This window comes from Cygnus atratus, unplaced genomic scaffold, assembly GCF_013377495.2.
Source record: "Cygnus atratus isolate AKBS03 ecotype Queensland, Australia unplaced genomic scaffold, CAtr_DNAZoo_HiC_assembly HiC_scaffold_48, whole genome shotgun sequence".
In the NCBI taxonomy this organism is placed as follows: domain Eukaryota; kingdom Metazoa; phylum Chordata; class Aves; order Anseriformes; family Anatidae; genus Cygnus; species Cygnus atratus.
The window spans coordinates 88,910-116,583 of NW_026110084.1; the positions used below are offsets into that span (position 1 = coordinate 88,910).

The following is a 27,674-nucleotide window of genomic DNA, read 5'->3' on the forward strand; positions in this document are numbered from 1 at the left end:
CTTGCCACGTAAACCCACTACACAGATCACCCACGGGCTCTGAACCTGTCCCCCTCCATCCACGGAGAGCCCCAGAAGAAGCAGGAGGCCTCTTCAGGGAGCAGCTCCTGCTGGCCGCAGCTTCAGAAGAGGCCTCCAGCCTCCTGGCCCTGAAGAGGCCCTTTCAATACGGTGCTGCTAGCAAGGAGGCCAGCTGTGACACACTGGTTCACCTTGATTGCTCCTACCTGCAGCCCCAGGAATGCCACGGACCAGACAACAGGACTGTCACAAGGCACACAGGACCATAAGGCTGACACAAATGCAAGGGCTACGTGGAAGAGAAAAGAGACCAGGGCTGCAAAGACCATGTTCTCCTTCTATATATGGCTGTATCGCCCCAGAGCTCCAGAGAAAGAAGGAAGACATGGGAATTGATGAAAAATACTTTACTGCAGGCTTCTGTATTTTGTTTATCTATAGAGGGATGCTAACACCATCAGTACCTGAGATCTTGGAGGGAGACAAACACAGGGAGATATGAAAGAAGAAATGGAATAAATTACAGTATTTTTTCACATATAATATTATCACAGTTATAAGAATCAAACAAACAAAAAAAAAAAAACGAAGACAAAACAGGCTTTCCTTCTTTGTGGTACAGAGGGAACCGTACGAATATGATGGCCACGTTATTGATGATGGGATAATGCATATCCCAATACATCCCTGAGGGCATCTTTGATCTCCTGGTTCCTCATGCTGTAGATGAGGGGGTTCAGTGCTGGAGGCACCACCGAGTACAGAACTGCCATCACTAGGTCCAGGGATGGGGAGGAGATAGAGGGGGGCTTCAAGTAGGCAAAAATCCCAGTACTAATAAATAGGGAGACCACAGCCAGGTGAGGGAGGCACGTGGAAAAGGCTTTGTGCCATCCCTGCTGTGAGGGGATCCTCAGCACGGCCCTGAAGATCTGCACATAGGACAGCACAATGAAAATAAAAGCACTAAATGCTAAACAAAGACAAACCACAAGAAGCCCAGCTTCCCTCATGTAGAAGTCTGAGCAGGAGAGTTTGAGGATCTGGGGGATTTCACAGAAGAACTGGTCCACAGCATTGCCTTGGCAGAGAGGAAGAGAAAATGTATTGGCAGTGTGCAGGAGAGCATAGAGGAAACCACTGCCCCAGGCAGCTGCTGCCATGGTGGCACAGGCTCTGCTGCCCAGGAGGCTCCCGTAGTGCAGGGGCTTGCAGATGGCCACGTAGCGGTCGTAGGCCATGATGGTGAGGACAGAATACTCTGCTGTCATCAAGAAAAGAAACAAAAATACCTGGGCTGCACATCCCCAGTAGGAAATGGCCCTGGTGTCCCACAGGGAATTGGCCATGGCTTTGGGGACAGTGGTGGAGATGCAGCCCAGATCAAGGAGGGCGAGGTTGAGGAGGAAGAAGTACATGGGGGTGTGGAGGCGGTGGTCGCAGGCTACGGCGGTGAGGATGAGGCCGTTGCCCAGGAGGGCAGCCAGGTAGATGCCCAGGAAGAGCCCGAAGTGCAGGAGCTGCAGCTCCCGCGTGTCTGCGAATGCCAGGAGCAGGAACTCGGTGATGGAGCTGCTGTTGGACATCTGATCCCTTTGCTCATGGGGTTCTGCCAAAGGAATAAGCCAACTCACAGGTTAGGACTGCTCCAATCCAATCTCTTTCCACTCCTTGCCCTCCAGTCCCACAGCATCACCCCAAAGCACATGGCCACTCACCTTCCTTTCAGCACCCTTGTGCACCTCCGTGGCTGGAGCCCTGCTTCATGCTGGCTCAGGGCACTGTGAGAAGCAGGGTCTCTTCTCCTGAAGGACTCAGCCCCACGCTACATCGGCTGCCCCGTTGGAAAGGTGCTGAGATACTCCAAAATTCATCATTTACCTCTCATGTCACCTACTTGCAATGCAGAAGGGCTTCTCAGCACCTTCCAGCAGAAGAAGCTCCCGGGTGTGCTCTAAGAGGTTGCCTGCAGAGAGCCAGCTCGCTGCCCAGCCCCACGCACCGTGCTGTCAGGTCCCACGGACGGAGGTGCTCCGAAGGACTGGGGCTGGACAAAGCTGCACGGCAGGACCTGCACTGCTGTGTGTGAGCTGCCGCAGGGAGCGAGGGGCAAAGCAAGGGCGGCGTGGGCAGGGAGGGAATGGGGGAGCTCCCCAGCACTCCTGCTGACTGGGGACAGGGCAGACAGACTGCACTCGGGAGCTTCTCCTCCTCGGGCTCCAGCTGCCAAGGAGGTGACTCAAGCCAGGAGCCTGTGGCCTTGGTGACAGAGGCTCTGCTGGCTCGGAGAGGACAAGGACTTGCGCCAGCAAAGGTCTCTGCACTGCAGGGGCAGGGGCAGGGAGGTGCCTGAATCTTCCTGCCATGGTGTTTGTGGTAGCAGCCCCCTCTCCCCCCCGTCTGCTACCTGGGGCTGACCCTGCAGGCGGCTCTCTCCCTGTCCCCACCTCTCCTCCCTGCCCATGCTCACATACATGCCCTGGATGCTGACCCTACAGTGGGAAAACCCTGCTCTGGAGCACGTCCTCCTCCACACCAGAGAAACTGGGAGAGTCCTGATGGGTGCTCCAGGCTGTGGGACATGCCAGCTCTACCAGACACTCACCTACACCACCCCGCAGCCAGAGACTTACCGTGTGAAGGCTGGTGAAGATTCCTCCTGCAGTGAGCTCGCAGTTGTCCTCCCACCCTACGCTGCCTCTCACCTCTCTCTCTGTTTTCTCCTCTCCCCTTGTCCCCTGCAGGCAGAGCCCCCAGCCCTACTACTGAGCTGCTCCTGGGCAGAGCTGCTCGCTTGCCATAAGCTCCCTGTGTCCCAGGAGCCCAGCCCAGCCCAGCAGCAGAGGCTCAGCCCAAGGTGTCACTTGCTCTGCCCCTCTTGCATCCCTCGAGACCTCCCTGGGGCTGCAGGGCTGATGGCTCCTGCAGGCAGCACAGTCCCTCCTGGGGCACCTACTTGGAAGCAGACCGACGCAGTCCCTCTCTGCCCCTCTCTGCACACTGGACAGACTGATTCCTGCAGCAGGAGTTGCCCTGCCAGGTCGCGGTGATCTATGGAAGGCGTCAGCGTTCCCCCCTGGAACCCCCTGTTCCTGCCCCAGTGTCAGGCAGGACACGGACAGCAGCAGGCAGGGATCCCGTGGTGCAGGGCAGGGGTTCAGCTCGGCCAGTGCTGCTCTCTCAGCTCTCATCAGTGGCCCTGAGGCTGGCAGCTCCCTTTCTGCAGCCCACAGACCCCCAGCAGCTGGAATCCTTCTTGCCTCTGCTCAGTGCAGAGACAGTGGGTGCCTGCGGGCCAGCCCCTTCCCTGAGCTCCCCCTGGGTCAGCAGGTAGGGAGGGGGACAGTCATTGCTCACACGCACACCAAAAAACAATCCTTATTTCCTTGGAGCAAAGCCATTGCTCACAGGGGTTCCCGGGCTCTTTGTAAAAGGGTGTCCCATTACTGGTCCGTGCTTGGCCCTGGTGCCACAGCTGAGGTACAGCTGCCCAAACGTGCACCAATGCCCTCAGCCAGGAAGAGGCAGGGGGAACTGGAGCCCCTCGTGCTGTCACAGAATGGGGACACTTATGGAATAACTCCTGAGATGTGGCAAGGAGCTCATAGCTCTGGTGGTGCTGTAAAAGACACACGCAGGTTATTCAGGATATAAGACTCATCAGAGCATCACAGGAGAAGCTGGTGGTGGTGACATTGTGGTGAGGGTTACAAATGTGGTGAAAAAGTGGTCCAAGTGTTGTTCAAGCAACCCATGGACATCTCCAGAAGAATGACTTCATCTCTTACAAGGGACTTGAATTTCCCTGGCATTTCCTCATCAGGTACCATGTCAGGGTGCTACAGTGCACCAAGGGGTGCTGGTTCTTTGCGGTCCAATGTGAAAGGAACATGTTCTCTCAGAAAAGACAGCAGTTTTGTTAACATCCCTGAACAGGTCATAGGAATATATCAAATCTTTTGTATCTCCCAGTGCTGGGAGCTCCAAGCAGATACCGCATCAGATGGGCCTCTAGTCAGGCCACAGCATGTGGAGCCGATCCTGCTTTTTAGTGTGCTTGCAAGGGGGTGTTTATATCGACCACATCACTTCAGACAAAATGACATCACAAGAGTTTCCAGCAGGTTTTTCCCTCATTCTGCAATTTATCCCGGGTTCTGTCGCCTCCCCCAGCTCACTGATAAAGTCCTGCATGAGCAGGTCCCACAATCAGCAGTTCTCCACTAATTACTGGTCTCCAGGCCGAGTATGATCCACTGACTGTCTGAGTCTGACCCTCCAACCACTGCTTTAGTGCTCCATCTAAAGAGAGCCCAGGACCCCCGTGAGCAATGGCTTTGCTCCAAGGAAATAAGTGCCCAGGGCAGGTTTGAATGCCCTCAACGTTTGGTGCCATCTCACTTGGACAAATGGCCCTCTCCCTACCGCCCTGCAGCTGATGCTCAGGCAGGCGGGGGTGTCCCATCTGTGCCCCGTTAGAAGGGCCAGACACATGCACAAGGATGGGACCACTCCTGGCACCTCCAGTGCCACCAAGGTTGGTTTGTTTCTTGGTGTGCGTGTGAGCAATGACTGCCCCCCTCCCTACCTGCTGACCCAGGGGGAGCTCAGGGAAGGGGCTGGCCCGCAGGCACCCACTGTCTCCGCACCGAGCAGAGGCAAGAGGGATCCCAGCTGCTGGGGGTCTGTGGGCTGCAGAAAGGGAGCTGCCAGCCTCAGGGCCACTGATGAGAGCTGAGAGAGCAGCACTGGCCGAGCTGAACCCCTGCCCTGCACCACGGGATCCTGGTGTCCTATGTGCAGATCTTCAGGGCCGTGCTGAGGATCCCCTCTGAGCAGGGCCGGCACAAAGCCTTTTCCACGTGCCTCCCTCACCTGGTCATCGTCTCCCTGTTTCTTAGCACTGCCATGTTTGCCTGTCTGAAGCCTTCCTCCGTCTCCTCCCCAGCTCTAATTCTGATGGTGTCATTTATATACTCGGTGGTGCCTCCAGTGGTGAACCCTCTCATCTATAGCATGAGAAATAAGGAAATCAAGAATGGTATAAAGAAAGTGATTTCATGGACATTTCTCAAGGGCAATAAACATCCTACCTTTCTTGACAAATGTCTGTGACAAATCTTAGTATCCGATTGCTGTCCTTTCCTTGGTTTGTCTTATTATTATACTTGTTATTATTGTTATTATTTTTGTTCTTCTTGTTATCACTGGTAATTATCTATCATATTATAATACATACTATTATATTATAATATAATATGATAATTATTGCTGGTAATTATCTTATTTTTATTGCTGTTCTGATTGTTATTGCCTGATGCCTCCGCAGCCAGCTCTTTACCTGCCTTCCTGAATGTCCTTTCCTATAATTCTCACTGGAGATTTTCCACTGAGGTGGGGCATGGCTGAAAATGGACTTCAGTAGAGGCAACTTGGACTTAACAGAGAGCTGAGGAATATATTTTATTTTGTAATCGGATCTCTTTTTATCATTTTTTTTCCTTCTTTTTGTTCTGGTAAGACAGAGGAACCCTGTGTCTGTGTGCAGCCAGTTCTACAAACAAAGCAGGTGGAAATTGGTGCAGAAACATTCAGTGGTAGCCTTGGGTGGGAAAAGCTCTGATTTTAACGGGACTAATGGAAATCCCAGGTGACTGATAGGAGAAATGGCAGATGGGGGAGCTTGGGTGAAGACTGCCTATCCAGTGTCTGACAAAAAGGATCTTGTTTTTCCTACATATTCAGATTTCATCATGCAACACTCTGGATCAATATGAATTGGAGATGGTTGAGATTGCATATTCCCTAAGTGGAAAAATAAAGGAAAATGAAAATAGAAGAAAATTTCTTGTTATTTATTTTGGAAATCTTCTCGGTTAGACTATAGTCATGGATTCTCTCTAATCAACCACACAAGAGCAGAAGAATTAGGGTAAGTTACGCAGAGGCTTGTCTTGTTAGGGCATTGTGCATTTTCATGAGCTCTCTGGTGCCAAGTTCCTGAACTGCAGCTACTGAAGGAAGACTGAAGAAGCCTCTGAGGAAGGCAGGCACAAACCTCCATGTTAGTGGCTTTCCTGAGGGCCATCACCGATGATGAAGCCATGAAAGGATGCGCTCTGGAGCTGGATTAAACTGGCCATGAAAGGATGTGTCCTGGAGCTGGATTAAACTGGAGAGAGGCAAGAAGGCTGCAAGTCTTTAAGCAAACAGTGTCCCCTCATGACTGTTGATTGCACAGGCAACAGTAATAGATGAGCAAAGACATCTTTATTTCTGGGGGAGTCCCAGCCCCACCAAGGCCCTCAGCCGTCCACACCACAGGCTCTCCCATGCTGTCCCATGCCTGCAAACAGTTCTCCTGCAGGCTTTGACCACTATCGTGCTTACGTACCTCACTCTGACTCTGCCATCTCCCAAGTTTTAAGCACCCCCAACCCCTCCACCCACCTTTTCCTTCCAACACAAAGCTTTGGTCTTCTGGGGATTTGCCATAGCTCGTGAGTTCCACACTACTTGCCCAGCTTTTTATCAAAGATCTCCTAATGCTCCTCAGTCACCTGAGATGTCCCAGCCCCACGCTTGCTTCCTCAATTTAACTCTCTGTCCTAGAAATGAACTCCACACCCTCTTTCCTCTGCTGCCCTAACATAACGTTCAAATGGTTCCATCTCTGCATGGCCGCTCCATGCTCTTTCAGACCTTCTTCCTGCCTGTAACACACTCACTGCTCTGCACACCCCCAATCTTGCCCTGATGTCCCCCATGTCTCACCAACCTTCCCTTCTTCCCCTGAAGGAGTGGGACCTCACCTCAGGAGGTTTTTGCATGGATGTGCTTATTAGAACCTTCATGGCTCCTTTCCAGAGCTCGGAGGGCATGTTCCTGTCTGTAATACATCTTTGATCTGTCCAGACAGAGTTAATTCTATTCATATTACCTGTACGGTGCAGTGTTTTGGCTTTCTAACCTGTGCTGATAACACACCGGTGATCTATCTATTGCTGAGCAGCTCTTACAGACCTACAAGGACTTCTTTCTTTGTCACTCTGCCCCCACCAGCAAGTCTGGTAGTTGCTAAGGCACTGGGTGGAGGTGGGGATACAGCCAGGACAAATGACCAGAGGGAAGTTCATGCCACATTATATCATGTTCAGCAATAAAACTGTGGCAGTCTTTCCAAGGAAATTGCTGCTCAGAGACTGGCTGGGCATCAATCTGCTGGTGGGAGGTGGTTTGTGATTGCTTTTTCATAATCCTTTTCCTTTCCTCTTTCCTTCTCCTTCTCCTTCTCTTTCATCCGGTGCGTACTTAGTGGCTGTCTCGGGCCAACAAGGAGGAGGCTGACTATGGTCCAAGGAAGCAGAGGCCAGTGAAATTCTAGGATCGCTGGTCTCCAGTCCTGGACATCCCCACCACCTCTCCCCAGGCCACCATGAGAGTGCTGGCCCAGTGACACAGCAGCCTGCCCTGAGCGGATGCCTTCAGAAATAGGTTTCTCTTTGTCACTTTTTCCTCTCCGCAGGCACAGAATGCTCCTTTGCTCTTGTTCAGGGACATCCATGCTCCCCAGATAGCCATTCCCAGAGGAGTATGTCCATGCTGGCCTGAACCCCCCTGGTTCCTTCCCCATACTCCTATCAGGACCACAGTCTGGTGGTGCTGTGCTGCAGAGTGAGGGCTGTGGTGCCCTGGGGCCACAGGGTGACCCTGCACTGGCTGTACTGGTCAGGGTGGGAAGCAGACTAAGCCAGATGGAAATCACTCCTGCTATGCCCCTTTTCATCTTCCACAATGTCTCAGCAGCCTAGGGTGTTGCTTGGCAGGACCATGGGGTATGTCTAATGACACAAGAGGCAGGCGAGTTCTGCACTAGATCTAGTCTGTGGAGTTTGAAAGGTGGTATCCTGAATTACCCTTTGGTCGTATGTGTCCCCTTTGGTCTTATGTGCCCTTGCCTGCTGGTTCCTCATACCCTGTCCTGGTATTGTAGAGCCCTCATTAGCCTATGAGCTCCTCAGGTTCACCTTTCCTTTGGGGCACTCCACCTTAGATGGTCACTTATTCTGTGGAGTGCCACTCACCGCCCACCCAGATCCGCATGTTGTCCCTAGAGATCCTCTGATATCTCCTGGCAGCTTCAGACACCTTTCCAGGGTGGCATATGCCAGCAGCCCTACTGCAGGGAGGACAGAACTTGGCATATAAGTCAAAGACCATCGCCTGGTTTTGGCTAGGATAGAGTTAATTTTCCTCCTAGTACCTGGTATGGTGCTGTGTTTGGGATTTAGGATGACAATAATGTTGATAACACCCTGATGTTATCAGTGAAAATGAGAGCATCAACGAAATGAGAGCAGTATTGACAAGACCACATCCTGCTGCAGTCCATGGCCATGGCTCCAGGGAAGCAGCAGCCCCAGATGGAAGGCAGCAGAGAGGGAGAACCCACTGGGCAGTGAGAGGCAGCTCTGAAGGCCACCTGGGCTGCTCCTCCCTGTGCCAGCTGAGCTCAGAGCCCCTCAGCCCCTCCTGAACGCTGGGGCTGCTCCCCAGCTCCAGAGGAGATGGGAAGAGGTGGGAGGTAAAACTGATCATTTTCTCCTGGTTTCTGTAGTTTTCCAAGCAGCCTGGTTCCTTATGTATATAAGGTTTGCTGCTCAGGAAAAATGCCACAGGTATAAGGATAAGGACGAAGTCAGATGATTAATATTATTTAATTGGAATTACTAGTCATAGGTAGAACAAAGAAGGAACAACAACAACAACAAAATAAAATACAATAAAATTTTAAAAAAAGGTGGGATTTTTGTGAGTTCCTGGAAATCATATGAGGCTGATGGGCACCTTAGTGATCTTGAACTAGCATTTGTTCCAGTATTGTCTGCAGAGCTTCGTTGAGCATCTTGTTCCTCATGCCGTAGATGAGGGGGTTCAGTGCTGGAGGCACCACCACGGACAGCACAGTCACAAACAGATCCAGGGATGGGGAGGAGATGGAGGGGGGCTTCAGGTAGGAAAACATGCCAGTGCTGACAAACAAGGAGACCACAACCAAGTGAGGGAGGCACATGGAAAAGACTTTGTGCTGTCCCTGCTGTGAGGGGATCCTCAGCACGGCCCTGAAGATCTGCACATAGGACAGCACAATGAAAATAAAACACCCAAAGGCTAAACATCCACTAGCCACAAGAAGCCCAGCTTCCCTCATGGAGGAGTCTGAGCAGGAGAGCTTGAGGATCTGGGGGATTTCACAGAAGAGCTGGTCCACAGCATTGCCTTGGCAGAGAGGAAGAGAAAATGTGTTGGCTGTGTGCAGGACAGCATTGATAAACCCATAGCCCCAGGCAGCTGCTGCCATGGTGGCACAGGCTCTGCTGCCCAGGAGGGTCCCGTAGTGCAGGGGCTTGCAGATGGCCACGTAGCGGTCGTAGGCCATGATGGTGAGAAGGGAACACTCTGCTGTGATGAAGAAGGCAAAGAGAAAAATCTGTGCAGCACATCCTGCATAGGAGATGGCCCTGGTGTCCCTCAGGGAATTGACCATGGCTTTGGGGACAGTGGTGGAGATGGCAGCCCAGGTCGAGGAGGGCGAGGTTGAGGAGGAAGAAGTACATGGGGGTGTGGAGGCGGTGGTCGCAGGCTACGGCGGTGAGGATGAGGCCGTTGCCCAGGAGGGCAGCCAGGTAGATGCCCAGGAAGAGCCCGAAGTGCGGGAGCTGCAGCTCCCGCGTGTCTGCGAATGCCAGCAGGAGGAACTCGGTGATGGAGCTGCTGTTGGGCATCTGCTGCCTGTGGGTATGGGGGTTTGTACAAAGTCGAAAAGTCAGTGTGAAGTGTGGACAGGCTTCTGCGAGGAAAAATTCCTCCACTTCTTACAGACCCCACCCGCACAGTCTCTGTCCTCCAGGAGCACCTCTGTTCAGATCCCTGGTTCAGCTCTGTCTTATTGCTTGCTGAGAGTGCAATGGAGAGCAGCGGGCTCTGCTGTGGGCTCCGGAGGAGTCAGTATTGTTGTGCAGCATCAGGTAAATTGGAACCAGGAGTCACCTCCAGTTAAATCATGGTATCCAAGAGCACCTCCCACCTCACCAGGATTGCAGAACAAAGCTGTGGGTATTTAATTTGGTTTATTTTGTTCCTGTTGCCTCCATAACACCTGAGAAGTGTTTCTTGCAGGTAGACATCCTTGGCATTACCACCGTACTCCAAGTGCTGTATGGAGAGACGTGGGAGGCAAAGGGATAGATCCTTGGTGCAGAGGGACTATAGCCACTATGTCCATCAGTCTAGCTCTCAACTGCCCTGTGTTGGCAACTCTTCCAGCTTGAGGATGATCAAACTGAGATATTCCCCTGAAATGAAATTTGGCACTGCTGAGAGCAGAGGAATCCAATTTCATAGAGCAGTTCTTTGAAAACCCCTCCCTAGTGGAAACCTGTGTACTTCCATGTGTCCAAAAATTAGGGTGTCCTTGAGATAATGTCAGCTTCATCCCCACCCAAGTGACTGCATTGCTGAACCCCACAGGTCAGAAGGGGGTTTGAGCACCCTGTTCCCATGGACACATCCGTATGGCAGGATTGTATGGGTTGAGCCCCCCCATCCCCATCCCACCTGAGAAGAACAGCACCTGCAGAGCTGGGTGGAGAGACAAGGAGAGCTGTCACGATGCTCCTGCCAGGGAGGGACAGATGGACACTCAGGAGACCCTCCTCTCCTGCCCTGGGCCCTTTGGCCTTAAGGGGGCTCTACTGGGTGGAAGAGGAGACCCAGCAGTTTGTCTGGAGAAAGGCATGTTCACTGAAGGCTGACTGTGGGGTCCCCAACTCCCCCCTCCCAGCCTGGGAGCCCCGGGGCATCTTGGTGTGTGCAGGTACTTAGGAGGCTGGAAAGCTGATTGCTGCTGCCTAAAAGCCACGTGGGACTGGCATTTGATGCTTAGAGACTCAGGTGCCTGTCAGTGAAACAGATTTCAACTTTTAATCCCTTCTTAAAAATTCTAACGTGTCACCGCCCCCAACTACATGTAGAAAACTGACAGGTCCTGCCCATGGAGAGATGTGCCAGGTCTAGGAGACACTTCAAGGAACTGCATTGTCCTGTGGCAAGAGACTTACCGTGTAAAGGTCTGCGAAGATTCCTCCTGCGATGAGCTTATCCCTGCTCTCACCATCCCGACTGCCTTTATTCCCTTTCTGCCTTGCTCATCTTCCCTCTGTGCCTGCAGCCAGTGCCCCTAGCCCTGCTGTGCCATGCAGAGGAGCTGCTGGGCAGAGCTGTCTCTCTGCAGTGCTGCCCACTTGCCAGGAGCTCCCTCGGTCCCAGGAGCCCAGCCCAGCTCAGCAGCAGAGACCCAGCCCAAAGCATCTCTTTTTCTGCCACTATTGGTCCATGGAGATGTCTCTGGGGCTCCAGGAGAAACCATTGTGAAAGACACTGACATAACCACTTATCTCAGCTGGGGAGAGACATTTCTTTCACGCAGCGTCACTGCTTCTATCTCACAAAGAATTATGTTTAAGAATCATCTTTCCTAGGAGGGATCTCCTTTACTGCTGCTGAGGAAAGAGATTCAACTGAGTCAAAAAAAGCATTTCATTCTGGGCTTGCCATTCTGGAGGTGGAAGGAGACAGCTCTCTCTCATGCACCCCACAAACCCTCAGAGTGGGATTCCTCTTGCCCCAATTCAGGCAAGCACGAAATAAGTACTTGCGTTTGAGCTCCTTGTCTCATCTCCCATGCTAATTAATGGTGATGGAGAGTAGGGCCAGTTGTTCTGATGCAAACACCTGGTAACATTTGTGGAGCCAGTATTGGTTCAAGGCACGTGCAGGTAATTAAGAGATAAGGGATCATTATTAAGTATGAAAGAGATTTCCTTTGGCCAACTGAAATAGTAGATGATGCCCACGTTTAGGACAAGTGAATCATGACTTGTTTGTTATTTTCTGGGTAGCATAGGCAGCTGTCATGGTTTTGGCATGATTTTTGTCAAATTACCTTTATAGAGGCTCATATGACGTTACATTTTGGATTTTTGATGAAAATAGCAATGATAACACACTGATGTGTTAGAGCAATGCTCACACAGAGCCAAGGACTTTTCTGCTTCTCCTGCTGCCCTACCAGCGAGGAGGCTGGGGGTGCACCAGAAGCTGGGAGGGGACAGAGCCAGGAGCTGACCTGGACTGACCAAAGTCAGTCCATACCATGCGACATCATGCTCAGCAATAAAAGCTGGGGTAAAGGAGGAAGGGGGCACACGAGGAATGATGGCATTTGTCCTCCAAGAAGCCATTACGGGTGACGAGCCTGGCTTTCCTGGAAGTGGCTGAACATCTGCCTGCCAATGGGAAGTAGCGAATGAATTCCTTGTTTTGCTTTGCTTGCGTGCGTGGATTTTGCTTTGCCTAGTGAACTGTCTATATCTGAACCCATGTGTTCTCACACTTTTACCTTTCTGATTTTCTCCCCATCCCACCTGGGATGAGTGGGTGAGTGGCTGTGCGATGCTCAGCTGCCTTCTGGTGCTAAACCAAAACAGTTCTTTGGGGCACAAAGGGTTCGAGACGATGACAGATTTGAGTGTGGAGACCAAATTTATCGATGTCATAGCGGTTTGGCTGCTAATTGGCAGTCTCCTGTGTTTGCCACAGGGCTTCCTTGCCTTTCTGTATGTATATGAGATTCCAGTGCTTTTTAGTGGCTGCTTTTGAATCTGCTGTTTGTTCTACTCCTTCTCATCTTTCTTTGCTGTGCCTGGGAACATTCTCATAACAGCCATGGCCATGTGCCCGGACTGGTGGATGGCCAGGGCACTGCTGCTTTTCCTGTGCTGCTTGTACTGGACAGGCTGGAACTCCAGTGTGAACTTGAGTCAGAGGAACTGTGACCTGTGGGTGATTCCACATGGCAGCACGCACAACCCAAAGCATCTGTGTCCATGGACAAGTCCACTCCAGAGCAAAGTACGCCTCGAGGCATCTGTGGCCATGGAGAAGTCCATGCCACAGTAGGTACACCTTGCAGTGTCTGTGCCCATGCATAAGGCCATGGCAGAAGACCTCAAAGCATCTGTGGCCATGGGTAAGTCCTCAACACAGCAGGTAGACTTCTGAAGGGACTGTGGCTTATGGATAAGGCCATGCCGGAGGAGGTACACCTCCAAGAGGCCGTGGCCAATAGACACTGCATGGAGCAGGGGTGAGGGGAGGAGTTCATTGCAATGTTAAATTCTGTAGCCTGGTCTGAAGGGACCAGGGGTGGAGATTATGATGGATGTACTTTCAAATTGTTGTAACCGTGATCGGAGTTGCATGTTATATAGGAAGTCCAACAGCAGAAACGACTGGAAATTACAGAGTATGAACAAGATGCACTTTAAGTAGAATCACTGAATATCCCAAGTTGGAAGGGACCCACAAGGACCATCGAGTCCAACTCCTGGCTCCACACAGGTCTACCCAGGAAATTCAGACCGTATGACTAAAAGCACAGTGCAAACGCTTCTTAAACTCTGACAGGCTTGGTGCCGTGACCATGTCCCTGGGGAGCCTGTTCCCGTGTGCAACCACCCTTCTCGGTGAAGAACCTCTTCCTGATACCCTGCCTGAACCTCCCCTGTCGACCTTAAAGACCATCTAGTTCCATATCCCCTGCTGTAGGCAGGGATGCCACCCACTAGATCAGGATGCCCAGAGCCTTGTCCAGCCTGGCCTTGAACACCTCCAGGGATAGAGCATCCACAACTTCTCTGGACAACCTGTTCCAGTGCCTCACCACCCTCCAAGTAAAGAATTTCCTCCTAATATCTGATCTAAATCTCCCTTCTTTTAGTTTAAAACCATTCCCTGTGTTGTGGTTTAGCCCGGCTGGCAGCCAAACACCACACAGCTGTTCACTCACCCTCCCCCCTCCCTCTCCGGGACGGGGGAGAGAAACGGGAAAGTGAAGCCTGTGAGCTGAGATAAAGACAGTTTATTAAGACAGGGAAAATAATAACAATAATAATAATAATAATAATAGTATTAATAGTAATAATGTGTACGAAATAAGTGATGCACAATGCAATTGCTCACCACCCGTTGACCGATGCCCAGCCTATCCCCGAGCAGCCAGCCCCCCCACCCCGGCTAGCCACCCCTATATATATTGTTCAGCATGACGTCAGATGGTATGGAATACCCCTTTGGCCAGTTTGGGTCAGCTGTCCTGGGTCTGTCCCCTCCCAGCTCCTGCTGCACCCCCAGCCTGCTCGCTAGCAGGACAGAGCGAGAAGCTGAAAAGTCCTTGGCTTGGTGTAAGCACTGCTCTACAACAATTAAAACATCAGCATGTTATCAGCGCTCTTCTCATTCTAATCCAAAACATAGCACCCTGCTCAGCTACTAGGAGGAAAATTAACTCTGTCCTACCTGAAACCAGGACAGATATCCACCCCTTATTCCATACCATTTATGTCATGCTCAGGTTACACTCTTTCCAATACCTTCTAATTAGTCACCATTTTCATCTATGATATATAGCAACCATGGTAGTGATGACATACAGTGTTATATGATAATTAACATACTACAATTCAACTCATGGGCTATTCTCACCCAGTATTAGGTCCCCTTGAGGTACACACCGAACCTCCCCATTCTTTTGCATTACCCACCAAGTGCATCCAGGTCCCTGGGCAAAAGCAATCCCACGAATGGGCTTGCCTTTTCCTGAGGCAGGAGTAGCCCAGACTGTCTTACCCAGCATGTTTCTTACGTGCACTACAGGAACTTTATCCCCTTCTACAGTGCGTAACAGGTTTGATTGGGCAGGTCCAGCTCGGTTGGCAGATCCTCTAGTATTGACTAACCAGGTGGCCTTTGCCAAATGTGTTTCCCAATTTTTGAATGTCCCAGCACCCATTGCTTTCAGTGTAGTCTTTAACAGTCCATTGTATCGTTCAACTTTCCCGGAGGCTGGTGCATGATAAGGGATGTGATACACCCACTCAATACCATGTTCTTTGGCCCAAGTGTCTATAAGGTTGTTTCGGAAATGAGTCCCATTGTCTGACTCAATTCTTTCTGGGGTGCCATGTCGCCATAGGACTTGCTTTTCAAGGCCCAGGATAGTGTTCCGGGCGGTGGCATGGGGCACAGGATATGTTTCCAGCCATCCGGTGGTTGCTTCCACCATTGTAAGTACGTGGCGCTTGCCGTTGCGGGTTTGGGGGAGTGTGATGTAATCAATCTGCCAGGCCTCTCCATATTTGTATTTCAGCCATCGTCCTCCATACCAGAGAGGCTTTGACCGTTTGGCTTGTTTAATTGCAGCACGTTTCACAATCATGAATAACCTGTGCTATAGTGTCCATGGTCAGGTCCACCCCTCGGTCACGAGCCCATCTGTATGTTGCATCTCTACCTTGATGGCCTGAGGTGTCATGGGCCCATCGGGCTATAAATAATTCACCTTTATGTTGCCAGTCCAGGTCCACCTGAGCCACTTCAATCTTAGCAGCCTGATCCACCTGCTGGTTGTTTTGATGTTCTTCAGTAGCCCGATTCTTGGGCACATGAGCATCTACATGGCGTACCTTTACAACCAGGTTCTCTACCCGGGCAGCAATATCTTGCCACAATGCAGCAGCCCAGATGGGTTTGCCCCGGCGTTCCCAGTTGTTCTGCTTCCATTGCCGTAGCCACCCCCACAGGGCATTTGCTACCATCCATGAATCAGTATAGAGATAGAGAACTGGCCACTTTTCTCGTTCAGCAATATCTAAGGCCAGCTGAACGGCTTTCACTTCTGCAAACTGACTCGATTCACCTTCTCCCTCAGCAGCTTCTGCAACTCGTCGTGTAGGACTCCATACAGCAGCTTTCCATCTCCGATGCTTTCCCACCATACGACAGGACCCATCAGTGAACAGGGCATATTTCTTCTCATTCTCTGGTAGCTTGTTGTACAGTGGGGCTTCTTCAGCACGGACCACCTCCTCCTCTGATGATATCCCAAAGTACTTGCCTTCTGGCCAGTCCATAATCACTTCCAGGATTCCTGGGCAACTGGGGTTTCCTATTCGAGCCCGCTGAGTAATCAGCGCAACCCACTTGCTCCATGTAGCATCAGTTGCATGATGTGTAGAGGGGACTCTTCCTTTGAACATCCACCCCAGTACCGGCAGTCGGGGTGCCAGGAGGAGCTGCGCTTCAGTACCGAGCACTTCCAAAGCAGATCGAACTCCCTCATATGCTGCCAATATCTCCTTTTCGGTTGGAGTATAGCGGGCCTCAGATCCTCTGTATCCCCGACTCCAAAACCCCAGGGGTCGACCTCGAGTTTCCCCAGGTTCTTTCTGCCAGAGGCTCCAGGTGGGACCATTCTCCCCGGCTGCGGTGTAGAGCACATTCTTTACATCTGGTCCTGTTCGGACTGGCCCAAGGGCTACTGCATGAACTATTTCCTGTTTAATTTGTTCAAAGGCTTGTCGTTGCTCAGGGCCCCATTCAAAAGCATTCTTCTTACGAGTTACTTGGTAGAGCGGGTTTACAATCAGACTGTAATTTGGAATATGCATTCTCCAAAACCCCACGACACCTAGGAAAGTTTGTGTTTCCTTTTTGCTAGTTGGTGGAGACATAGCTGTTATTTTGTTGATCACATCCATTGGGATTTGACGACGTCCATCTTGCCATTTTATTCCTAAAAACTGGATCTCTCGTGCAGGTCCTTTAACTTTATTTTGTTTTATGGCAAAACCGGCCTTCAGAAGGATTTGGACTATTTTCTTCCCTTTCTCGAAAACTTCCTCTGCTGTGTCACCCCACACAATGATGTCATCGATGTACTGCAGGTGTTCAGGAGCCTCCCCCTGCTCCAGCGCAGACTGGATCAGTCCATGGCAAATGGTAGGGCTATGTTTCCACCCCTGGGGCAGCCGATTCCAAGTATATTGGACTCCCCTCCAAGTGAAAGCAAACTGTGGCCTGCACTCTGCTGCTAGAGGGATGGAGAAAAATGCATTAGCAATATCAATTGTGGCATACCACCTGGCTGCCTTTGATTCCAGTTCGTACTGGAGTTCTAGCATGTCCGGCACTGCAGCACTCAGTGGTGGCGTGACTTCGTTCAGGCCACGATAGTCCACTGGTAGTCTCCACTCACCATTAGACTTTCGCACTGGCCATATGGGACTATTAAAAGGTGAATGAGTCTTGCTGATCACTCCTTGGCTCTCCAGTTGACGAATTAGCTCGTGGATGGGAATCAGGGAGTCTCGGTTGGTGCGATATTGCCACCGGTGCACAGTTGTGGTAGCGATTGGCACTTGCTGTTCTTCAACCCTCAGCAGCCCCACAACAGAAGGGTCCTCTGAGAGACCGGGCAAGGTAGACAACTGTTTAATGTCCTCTGTCTCTAAGGCAGCTGTGCCAAAAGCCCAGCGGAACCCTTTTGGGTCCTTGAAATATCCTCTTCTAAGATAGTCTATGCCAAGGATGCACGGAGCATCCGGCCAGTCACAATGCGGTGCTTTTGCCACTCATTTCCGGTTAGACTCACTTCAGCTTCCAATACAGTTAACTGCTGGGATCCCCCTGTCACGCCATAAATACAGATGGGCTCTGGCCCTTTACAGCTTGATGGCATTAGAGTACATTGTGCACCGGTGTCCTACTAGAGCCTTATACTTCTGTGCGTCAGACGTGCCAGGCCATCGAATCCACACAGTCCAATAAACTCGGTTGTCCCTTTCCTCCCCCTGGCTGGAGGCAGGGCCCCTCTAGTCCTGGTCAGAATCTTCGTTTCTGTGTTTAAAAGACTGCCTGCTAGAAGTTGGAGCAGCAAACTTTTCAGAGAACCCCTATCTCCCGATTGTTTTCTTTTGCAACTCACGTACCCGTGCCTCTAGGGTCTCAGTAGATTTTCCATCCCATTTTCTCATGTCCTCTCCATGGTCACGTAGGTAAAACCACAGGGTGGCGCGGGGTGTGTACCCACCATATTGTCTTCTTTGCACGGATGCACGTTTACCCCTAATAGCCGAGACGCTGGTTTGTACAGGTGGGGAAGAAAATACACTCTCTTTAAGTTGGTGGACCTCTTCAAAAAGTTTCTCCAAAGTATTCTCTTTTAGTTGGTGGCCACTGGTTCGTTCAGGTGGGGGGGAAGATAAATTCTCTTTAAGTTGGTGGAACTCTTCAGAGAGTTTCTCCACAGCCAAGACGCAGGCCTGTAGGGAAGAGGAGAGATTTCCTTCGTACTCCCGGAGTTGTTTAGCCATGTCACCCACTGTGGGATCTTCACTGTCTTTCCAGGTTATTATTGACAATGTGCTGGCCCATGTTGATGGTGCATTCCGTACAAACTTCCGCCATATGGGTCGAGTACACTGGACTTCATCTGGATCTGTGGATGTTTGTGCATCGTCTAGGTCCTTATAAATTACTTCCCGTACGGCTAATTCCCTCAGGTACTGGATTCCTTTCTCCATGGTGGTCCACTTGACTGGTAGACATACAAGTTCTTCCTTGTAGGGATACCTTCCCTTCACAGCTAACAGGAGACGCCTCCAGAGGCTGTGAGATCGTGCTCCATCTCCAATTGCTTTGTCAATGCTTGCATCTCTAGCAAGGGATCCCAACCGCTTGGCTTCCCTGCCCTCTAATTCCACACCATTGGCTCCAGTGTCCCAGCACCGGAGCAGCCAGGTGACAAGCTGTTCACCTATACAGCGACCAAAATCTTTTCGCACATCTCGTAGCTCACACTGGTATAGGGTTCGGGTAGTTACTGTTGATTTTCTGACATCCTCATCCTCATCTTCATCCTTCTGCACACTTGATGGCCCAGCCTCGTCTTCTCCACGCCCAGACTTAGCAGAAGACTTTCTGCGTTCTAAACGACCTGAGTCTCTATACCATTTTTTCACCTTTTCTACAGGGGCAACTTGCACTGCTACAGCTCGCCTCTCCGACCCAGCCACAGGGTCTGCCACAGGGGTTGGAATACCCTCTGCAGGGGCAACTTCCACTGCTACAGTTCATTTCTCCGACCCAGCCACAGAGTCTGCCACAGGGGTTGGAGTACCCTCTGCAGGGGCAACTTGCACTGCTACAGTTCGTTTCTCTGACCCAGCCACAGGAGTGGGAACGGCTGCGGGAGCTGGAACGGCTGCGGGAGCCGGGACGGCTGCGGGAGCTGGAGCTGGAATGGCTGCGGGAGCTGGAACGGCTGTGGGAGCTGGAACGGCTGCGGGAGCTGGGACTGGAACGGCTGCAGGAGCTGGAGCTGGAACAGCTGCGGGAGCTGGAGCTGGAACTGGCTGCGGGAGCTGGAACGGCTGTGGGAGCTGGAACGGCTGCGGGAGCTGGGACTGGAACGGCTGCAGGAGCTGGAGCTGGAACAGCTGCGGGAGCTGGAGCTGGAACGGCTGCGGGAGCTGGGACTGGAACGGCCGCAGGGTCTGTCACTAGGTTGATAGTAGCATCAATTGCAGCTCGATAGGCACAAGCCAGACCCCAGCACGCCACAGTGATTTGTGTCACTTTGGAACTGCCAGAGTCATGACACCTTTTTTTCAAGCATTCTACCAGTTTTTTAGGATTTTGCAGTTGTTCAGGGGTGAATGTCCAAAACACTGGAGGTGCCCACTGCCCTAGAAACCTGCCCATATCCTCCCACACTCCCTGCCACTCGCAAATATCCCGCCTCAAGACAGATCTCCGGATGAGATTCCTAAGTAGTTGTTTAACCTTAAACAAAACCTGAAGCGCATTCAGGAGACATAACAACAAGAACATGCTGGTCTGAGTATCCCAAGGATATTCAACATCTTGGAGAGCTACCGTAACTAGCTCGGGGGATAAGAGGGTGGTGAAGGAGGAAGGGAGAGTGAACAGGTAGGAAAAAATATCTTCCCCTGTCCCCTCCAGAGATTGACTCCCTGATGAAAAAAGGCAATAGGTGTAATTGCTAATAGTTTCTGAGATATGGTTTCCAAAGTATAGAGTCGACGACAGTGCTGAGTACAAATACCAGGTTAGAGTCATGACCAGATATCTCATCATTTCATAAGCCATCGTTACACCACACAGTACCATAACAATCTTAAACCAGGGCCCGGAGAGGATAAACAGCACGACCGGGAGCACATACAGAAAGTAACTTGCTATAAAACTCAATTTGGGAAACAGGCACAGCAGACTTGAGATTAAGGCAATCAACATTGTGACTAGCAACTATTAAGCAGGTTGAATACTTATACCAATTTTAGTTTAACACACTCTGGTCAAATCTGTCGATATCTCAACCCTTTGTGCCCCACGTTGGGCGCCAAATGGACTGTTGTGGTTTAGCCCGGCTGGCAGCCAAACACCACACAGCCGTTCGCTCACCCTCCCCCCTCCCTCTCCGGGACGGGGGAGAGAAACGGGAAAGTGAAGCCTGTGAGTTGAGATAAAGACAGTTTATTAAGACAGGGAAAATAATAACAATAATAATAATAATAATAATAATAATAATAGTATTAATAGTAATAATGTGTACGAAATAAGTGATGCACAATGCAATTGCTCACCACCCGTTGACCGATGCCCAGCCTATCCCCGAGCAGCCGGCCCCCCACCCCGGCTAGCCACCCCTATATATATTGTTCAGCATGACGTCAGATGGTATGGAATACCCCTTTGGCCAGTTTGGGTCAGCTGTCCTGGGTCTGTCCCCTCCCAGCTCCTGCTGCACCCCCAGCCTGCTCGTTAGCAGGACAGAGCGAGAAGCTGAAACGTCCTTGGCTTGGTGTAAGCACTGCTCTACAACAATTAAAACATCAGCATGTTATCAGCGCTCTTCTCATTCTAATCCAAAACATAGCACCCTGCCAGCTACTAGGAGGAAAATTAACTTCTGTCCTACCTGAAACCAGGACACCCTGTCATTATCTGATTGAGCAAAGAGTCACTCTCCATCTAAATACCCTTTAAGTACTGAAAAGCTGCAAATGAGGTCACCACGAAGCCTTCTCTTCTCCAGGCTGAACATCCCCAGCTCTCTCAGCTTTTCTCCATAGGAGAGGTGCTCCAGTCCTCTGATCATCTTCGTGTAACTCCTCTGGACCCGTTCTAACAGGTCCGCATCCTTCTTGTGCTGGGGGATCCTGACCTGGACTCCAGGTGGGGTCTCACAAGAGCAGAGCAGAGGGGGGCAATCCCCTCCCTTCACCTGCTGGTCACCCCTCTGTTGATGCTGCTCAGGATGCAGTTGCCCTTCTGGACTTCAAGCACTCACTGCTGGCTCATGTCGAGCTTTTCATCTACCAGAACCCCCAAGTCCTTCTCCTCAGGGCTGCTCTCGATGAGCCCTTCACCCAGCCTGTCCTCATGTCTGGGATTGCCCTGTTCTTGCACTCCACTCAGCCTTTAACACCTCTCTCTTTCTTGCCCCCTCATCTCCTGCAGGCAGTGCCCCCAGCCCTGCTGTGTGGTGCAGAGGAGCTGCTGCTGGGCAAAGCATCCCAGGAGCCCAGCACAGCTCAGGAGCAGAGGACCATGACATGGCTTTCACTGTATCACCACCCACCTCAGGCATTTATCTGGCCTCTCCTCAAGTGTGCACAAAATACTCTTGTCTAACCTTCCACGGTAAATAATAGATATTGTAGAGTAGAAGTGAGCGGATCAAACACAAACTCAGTGCCAGAGGTGATCCAAGATATTTGCAGGTATCTGCAAGCTCTAACGCAGTATTTCTGGGAGTCAGGGCAGCATCTGGGGCCTGGTGGGAAATCCCTTTGGCAGGTGAAATGGAAGCAGATGCACACATGTAGGACAACTGAACCTTCTCCCTACTTGTTATATTCAGGGCAGCCTGTGGAGGTATTTAGCTGAGGAAATGGAGTCATGTGCCTTAGGTAGAGGTAAGTCTATGTTTCTTCACTGTGGGCTGTACATTTAACATGTCCTTTAAATTGGATTGAAGCTAGATTTAAACTAGATTTGAAGGGGGAAAGGGATAAAATCAGGCTTTCCAGTCATAATCTATGGGATGGCACACCAAAATTTGAGGGACTGTGTGCTAGTGTGGTCCTTCAATCTGCTCCACAAGGTGCTGGGTACAATAAATTACAATTGAAGTGTTTCTGCACCAATGTACACAGCATGACAAACAAGCAAGAGGAGCTCGAAACTTTGGCTCAGTCCCCCAGTTGCAAAATCATTGCCATAAGCAAAACTTGGTGGGAAGAGTTCTGTGACTGATTGTTGTGGCTTAACCTGCCAGGCAGCTCAGCACCACTCAATCCCCCTCACTGGGATGGGGGAAAGAATCAGAAAAAAAAAGGTAAAACTCATAGGTTGAAATAAAGACCGTTTAATAGGACAGAAAAAGAAGAAGGGATAATAATAGTAATAATAATAATGATAAAAGAATATGCAATACAACTGAATTGCTTACCAGCCACTGACCAATGCCCAGTCCATCCCTGAGCAGTGGCAGCCCCCCAGACAACTCCCCCCAGAGAAGCTAAGTCATTGACTTAGTAAAAGCTCTGCTCTGCAGCAAAGAAAATGTCATTGGGTTATCTGCATTATTCTCATCCTAAATCCAAAATACGGCACCATACCAGCTACTAGGAAGAAAACTAACTCTATCCCAGCTGAAACCAGGACAATGGTGTGCTGCAGTGGATGGTTATAGCCTCTTCAGGAGGAATAAGCAGGGCAGACAGGTGGTGGGGTGGCACTGTATGTAATGGAGGGGCTGGACTGTACAGGGCTTGCAGTTGGTGATGATATGGTTGAGAGCCTCTGGGTAAGGACTAAGGGAAAAGCAAATAAAGCATGTGTTGTTGTGGGAGTCTACTATAGGCCACTCAGCCAGCATGATGACAATCAGAAAATTATTCTATAGGAAATGAGGGGAAATCTGTAGATCAGCTGCCTTTGTCCTTATGGGTGACTTCAACTTGCCAGATGTTAACTGGGAATACCATACAGCTGATACAAACTGGTCCAGGAAATTTCTAATTCACACTGATAACTTCTTGGTACAGATATTAGGGGAGACGACTAGGAAAGGTGCCCTCCTGTATTTGTTGCTATTAAATAGAGATGGTCTCATGGGTGAAGTGGTGATTAGTGTCTGTCTTGGCCACAGTAAGAGTGAAGCAGTCAACTTTAAAATCTTTGGTGGTAGAAGAAAAACTGCCACCAAAACGTTGACCTTGGATATTGGGAGAGCAGATTTCAGGCTGCTCAGAGAAGTAGTTAGTAAGGTCTGCTGGGAATCTACTTTTAGAGGTGTTGGGGGTCATCTGTGCTGGTCGCTACGGAAGGAAAGCAAGCAAAGACAAAACGAAGAAAAAATGGGAAGAAAAGAAAAAAACTATGGACAAAGACAGTCCTGGGTTTTCATGTGAAATTCTGGGAATCATATGAGCAGCAGAGTACTTTATTAACACTGAAATACTGTACATTGCCTCATTTTCTTCAGGGCGTCCTTGATCTCCTGGTTCCTCATGCTGTAGATGAGCGGGTTCAGTGCTGGAGGCACCACCGAGTACAGAACTGCCATCACCAGGTCCAGGGATGGGGAGGGGACGGAGGGGGGCTTCAGGTAGGAAAACATGCCAGTGCTGACAAACAGGGAGACGACAGCCAGGTGAGGGAGGCACGTGGAAAAGGCTTTGTGCCGGCCCTGCTCAGAGGGGATCCTCAGCACGGCCCTGAAGATCTGCACATAGGACAGCACAATGAAAATAAAACATACAAAGTCGACAAGGACACTAATCACAAGAAGTCCAGCTTCTCTGAGGTAGGAGTCTGAGCAGGAGAGCTTGAGGATCTGGGGGATTTCACAGAAAAATTGATCCACAGCATTGCCTTGGCAGAGGGTCAGTGAAAACGTATTGGCTGTGTGCAGGAGAGCATTGAGAACCCCACTGCCCCAGGCAGCTGCTGCCATGGTGGCACAGGCTCTGCTGCCCAGGAGGGTCCCGTAGTGCAGGGGCTTGCAGATGGCCACGTAGCGGTCATAAGCCATGATGGTGAGGAGACAACACTCTGCTGTGATGAAGAAGGCAAAGAGAAAGACCTGGGCAGTGCATCCAGAGTAGGAGATGGCCCTGGTGTCCCTCAGGGAGTTGACCATGGATTTGGGGACAGTGGTGGAGATGCAGCCCAGGTCGAGGAGGGCGAGGTTGAGGAGGAAGAAGTACATGGGGGTGTGGAGGCGGTGGTCGCAGGCTATGGCGGTGAGGATGAGGCCGTTGCCCAGGAGGGCAGCCAGGTAGATGCCCAGGAAGAGCCCGAAGTGCAGGAGCTGCAGCTCCCGCGTGTCTGCGAATGCCAGGAGCAGGAACTCAGTGATGGAGCTGCTAGTTGGACATTTGCTGTTTCTGACCATGGGCGCCTGTCCAAGGAGGAAAAGTCAATGACAAGTGAGGACAGACTAATCCATTTCTCACAGCCTCTGCCCTTCCAGGAAGAACTTCATCCAAGTGCCTGGATGGAGCTCTGAATTATTGCTTCCTGAGGGTGCAGTGGTGAGCAGGGGACTCTGCTGTGGGCTCTAGAGAAGTCCATCCTGCTTTGCAGCAAGAACATTGGAGCCAGGAGTGATTTCTGGTTAAATACACCTATGACATCAAAGACCTTTGCAGTATTGCTGCTCCCAACTCACCAGACTGCAGATCTATGCTGTGGGGACTTTGTTTTGTTTCTTTTGTTCCTGTTGCCCTGGTCAAACCTGAGGAGTATTTTTTGCAGGTAGACATCCTTGGCATTTCCACCATGCTGCAAGTGCTATATTAGTATTCCTGGAAGACAATGGGACAGAATCTTAGTGCAGAGTGAGGAGAGTCTCTCTCCCCATCTGTCTTGCTCTCAACTGCCTTGTGCTGGCAACTCTTTGAGCTAGTTCATGATCACACTCAGGTGTTCCCCTGAAAGGGCATTAGGCAGTGATGGGAGCTGTGCAATTTTAAATAGCATTTCTTCAAAATTCTCCTTAATAGAAAGTCAGCTTCATCCCCAACCCAAGGACTGCATTGCTGAGCCCCACAGGTTAGAAGGGGACTTGGACACCTTGATTGCATGGACACTTCTGTATGGCAGGACCTGCAAGATGCATGCCTGAGCTGCAGCTGAGCTTCTCTGTCCCCAGACAATCTGAGAAGGAGAACAGCAGCAGGACAACTGAGTGGAGAGAGAAGGAGAACTGTCACAATGCTCCTGCCAGGGGAGGGACGCAAGGCCAGGGAGGGACAGATGGACATTCGGGAGCGTCTACTCTACTGGGGCTCGGGCTGCAGAGGAGGCAGCTTATGCCTCGGTCCCCATGGCCTTAAGGGCAGAGGCTTTGCTGGGTGGGAGAGGAAACGAGGGGGGCTTTTTTGGGGAAAAGCATGTTCATTGAAGGACTGACCAGGGAGGTGTCCAAATCCCCCCTCCCATCTTTTGCTATCAGCACCTAAATTTTTACCTTCCACCCCCCCAACAAGGGAATCAAGATTAGAAAACTGAAAGCACAGAGCCCTTCCCTTCCAGGCAATGCCTAGAAAAGGGATTAGGGAAGAGTACCCAGCAGAAATGGCATAGAATCATAGAATGTTTTAGGTTGGAAGACCCACATAATTCCACCTCCCTGCCATGGGCAGGGACACCTTCCACTAGAACAGGCTGCTCAAAATTCCACCCAACCTGGCCTTGAATGGTCCCAGGGATGTGGCATCAGCAACTTCTCTGTACAACCTGTTCCAGTGACTCACCACCATCATAGCAAAGAATTTCTTCCTGATATCTACTCCAAATCTATCCTCTTTTAGTTTAAAGCCACTACTCCTTGTCCTGTCACTACACCCCCTGACAAACAGTCCCTCCTCAGCTTTCCTGTAGGTCCCCTTTAGGTACTGGAAGGCTGCAACGAGGTCTCCCCAGAACCTTCTTTTCAGCAGGCTGAATAACCCAGCCTGTCTCCATGGGGGAGGTGCTCCAGTCCTCTGAACATCCTTGTCACCACAGCGAATAACAAATGCAAGTAGAGACACACAACACCTTGTTGAAAGCAGCAGGACCCTGCCCTGTCCTGCCGGGGGGGGGGCCTTCCACCCACAACTTCTCCCCACAGCACCCTGGGCACCCTTGCCTGCCCCCCAGCTTCACAGCCCTTTACACATTTTTAATAAGACTCCCTGGCAGTCCTTCTGAAAGACCTGATGGGGTCTGAGCTACACACAGATTTGTAGACCCTTCCAGGGGCAGTTACAGCCCTGTAGCCAGAGGTTTACCATGTCAAGGGTGGTAATGATTTCTCCTCTAGCGACATCTCAGCATCCTCCCACTCCAGCCTGCCCCTAACCTCTCTTTCACTCTCTGCTCTCCCCTTCTCACCTGCAGGCAGTGACCCCAGCCCTGCCGCCCTTTGCAGAGGAGCTGCTCCTGGGCAGAGCCTTGTTTCTGAAGAGCTGCCCACTTGCCAGGAATTTTCTCTGTCCCAGGAGCCCAGTCCAGCTCAGGAGCAGAGGCCCAGTCTCCTCCCAGGTTATTTTAATGACTTCTCTGGTGTGTTTGGTGATGAGCCCATGAACCTCAGGCACTGAGAGGGGTTTCAAGAAATCTCTCAAGTCCAAGTCAGATGCAAACTCTGAAGTTTCTTGGAGTGTCCCACTGAGGGCCATTACTGACAAAGATTCCCTGGAGTTCATTAGAGCAGAAAATTGGAGGAAGTGATGACAAGAAGACAATGTCAAAGTGGCTCTGATGCATAGAAAACATGGATGTGTTTCACCAAGCATGATGGCCAAACCTGGACCCCTGGCCCCTGGGAAGGGAGATCCTGTCCCTCACATCTGTCTGTGTGCTCTTCCTAGGGCAATATGATATGGGGATGCACATTGCCAAGTGCAGGACACTGGTACAACACTTTCCTGGTTCACAGGTGGGGGTGAGGAGGCAATGAGGCCCAAGAGCTTGAAGGCTAAGACGTCTTCTCGTAAGACTCAGTGGCAGAGACAACAGCCATAGACAAGGAGACAAAGACCTTGGCTCTGTGGGGGCTTTTAGCCTTGCCACAGCCCTTGATCCTCTCCACACCAGGCTGTTTTATGGATTCTCAAACCTGTGCCTCTTCCCCTGTTGGATGTAGACATTCACCCTTCTTTCCCACATTGCTCTCACCTGAACATCTTCCTGCCGTTATTGACAAGGACTCCATGCTCCCTGATGGTTCCTTGAAACACAAAGCCATGGTTGGATCCAATCTCCTTCTGGGGGACCTGTTGCACCACAACATTGTTCTTGGAGTAGGCTGTTCCCATGTGCCAAAAGATGAGCCGGCGTGGAATAAGACAGGCCTGGCTGAACAGAGAGTTGAGGCTAGATCTCAGGAAGAAAAGGAGTGTTTATGACCGCTGGAAGAAGGGGTAGGTCACTGGAACTCAGTCCTGCTATTGCTGTTAAAGAAAATAAATGTTTTTTTAAATACATAAACAAAAAAGGAGGACTAAGGAGAATCTTCATCTTTTATTGGATGTGGAAGGAAATACAGTGACAAGGGATGAGGAAAAGGCTGAGGTGCTTACTGCCGCCTTTGTCTCAGTCTTCTGCAGCAAGACCAGTTCTCATGGGAGCCTTCAGCTTCCCTTGGGGCACAACAACCCCATGCAGCACTA

The 27,674-nt window shown here is 50.9% G+C and overlaps 2 protein-coding genes across 2 annotated transcripts; both read right to left on the minus strand.

Moving 5' to 3' along the window:
- Nucleotides 1-671: 671 nt before the first annotated feature.
- On the minus strand, nt 672-1,628 carry LOC118261441 (olfactory receptor 14A16-like). The gene has a single exon (XM_035572270.2). It carries the CDS (start codon nt 1,605-1,607, stop codon nt 672-674), a length of 936 nt encoding a protein of 311 aa, XP_035428163.1. The 5' UTR covers nt 1,608-1,628.
- A 7,241-nt stretch (nt 1,629-8,869) lies between these two features.
- Nucleotides 8,870-26,294, minus strand: LOC118261439 (olfactory receptor 14A16-like). The gene is made up of 3 exons (XM_035572267.2): nt 26,281-26,294; nt 23,484-24,377; nt 8,870-9,053 (listed from the first exon to the last, which is right to left on the minus strand). Exons 1-3 carry the CDS (start codon nt 26,292-26,294, stop codon nt 8,870-8,872), a joined length of 1,092 nt encoding a protein of 363 aa, XP_035428160.2.
- Between the last annotated feature and the right edge of the window lie 1,380 nt (nt 26,295-27,674).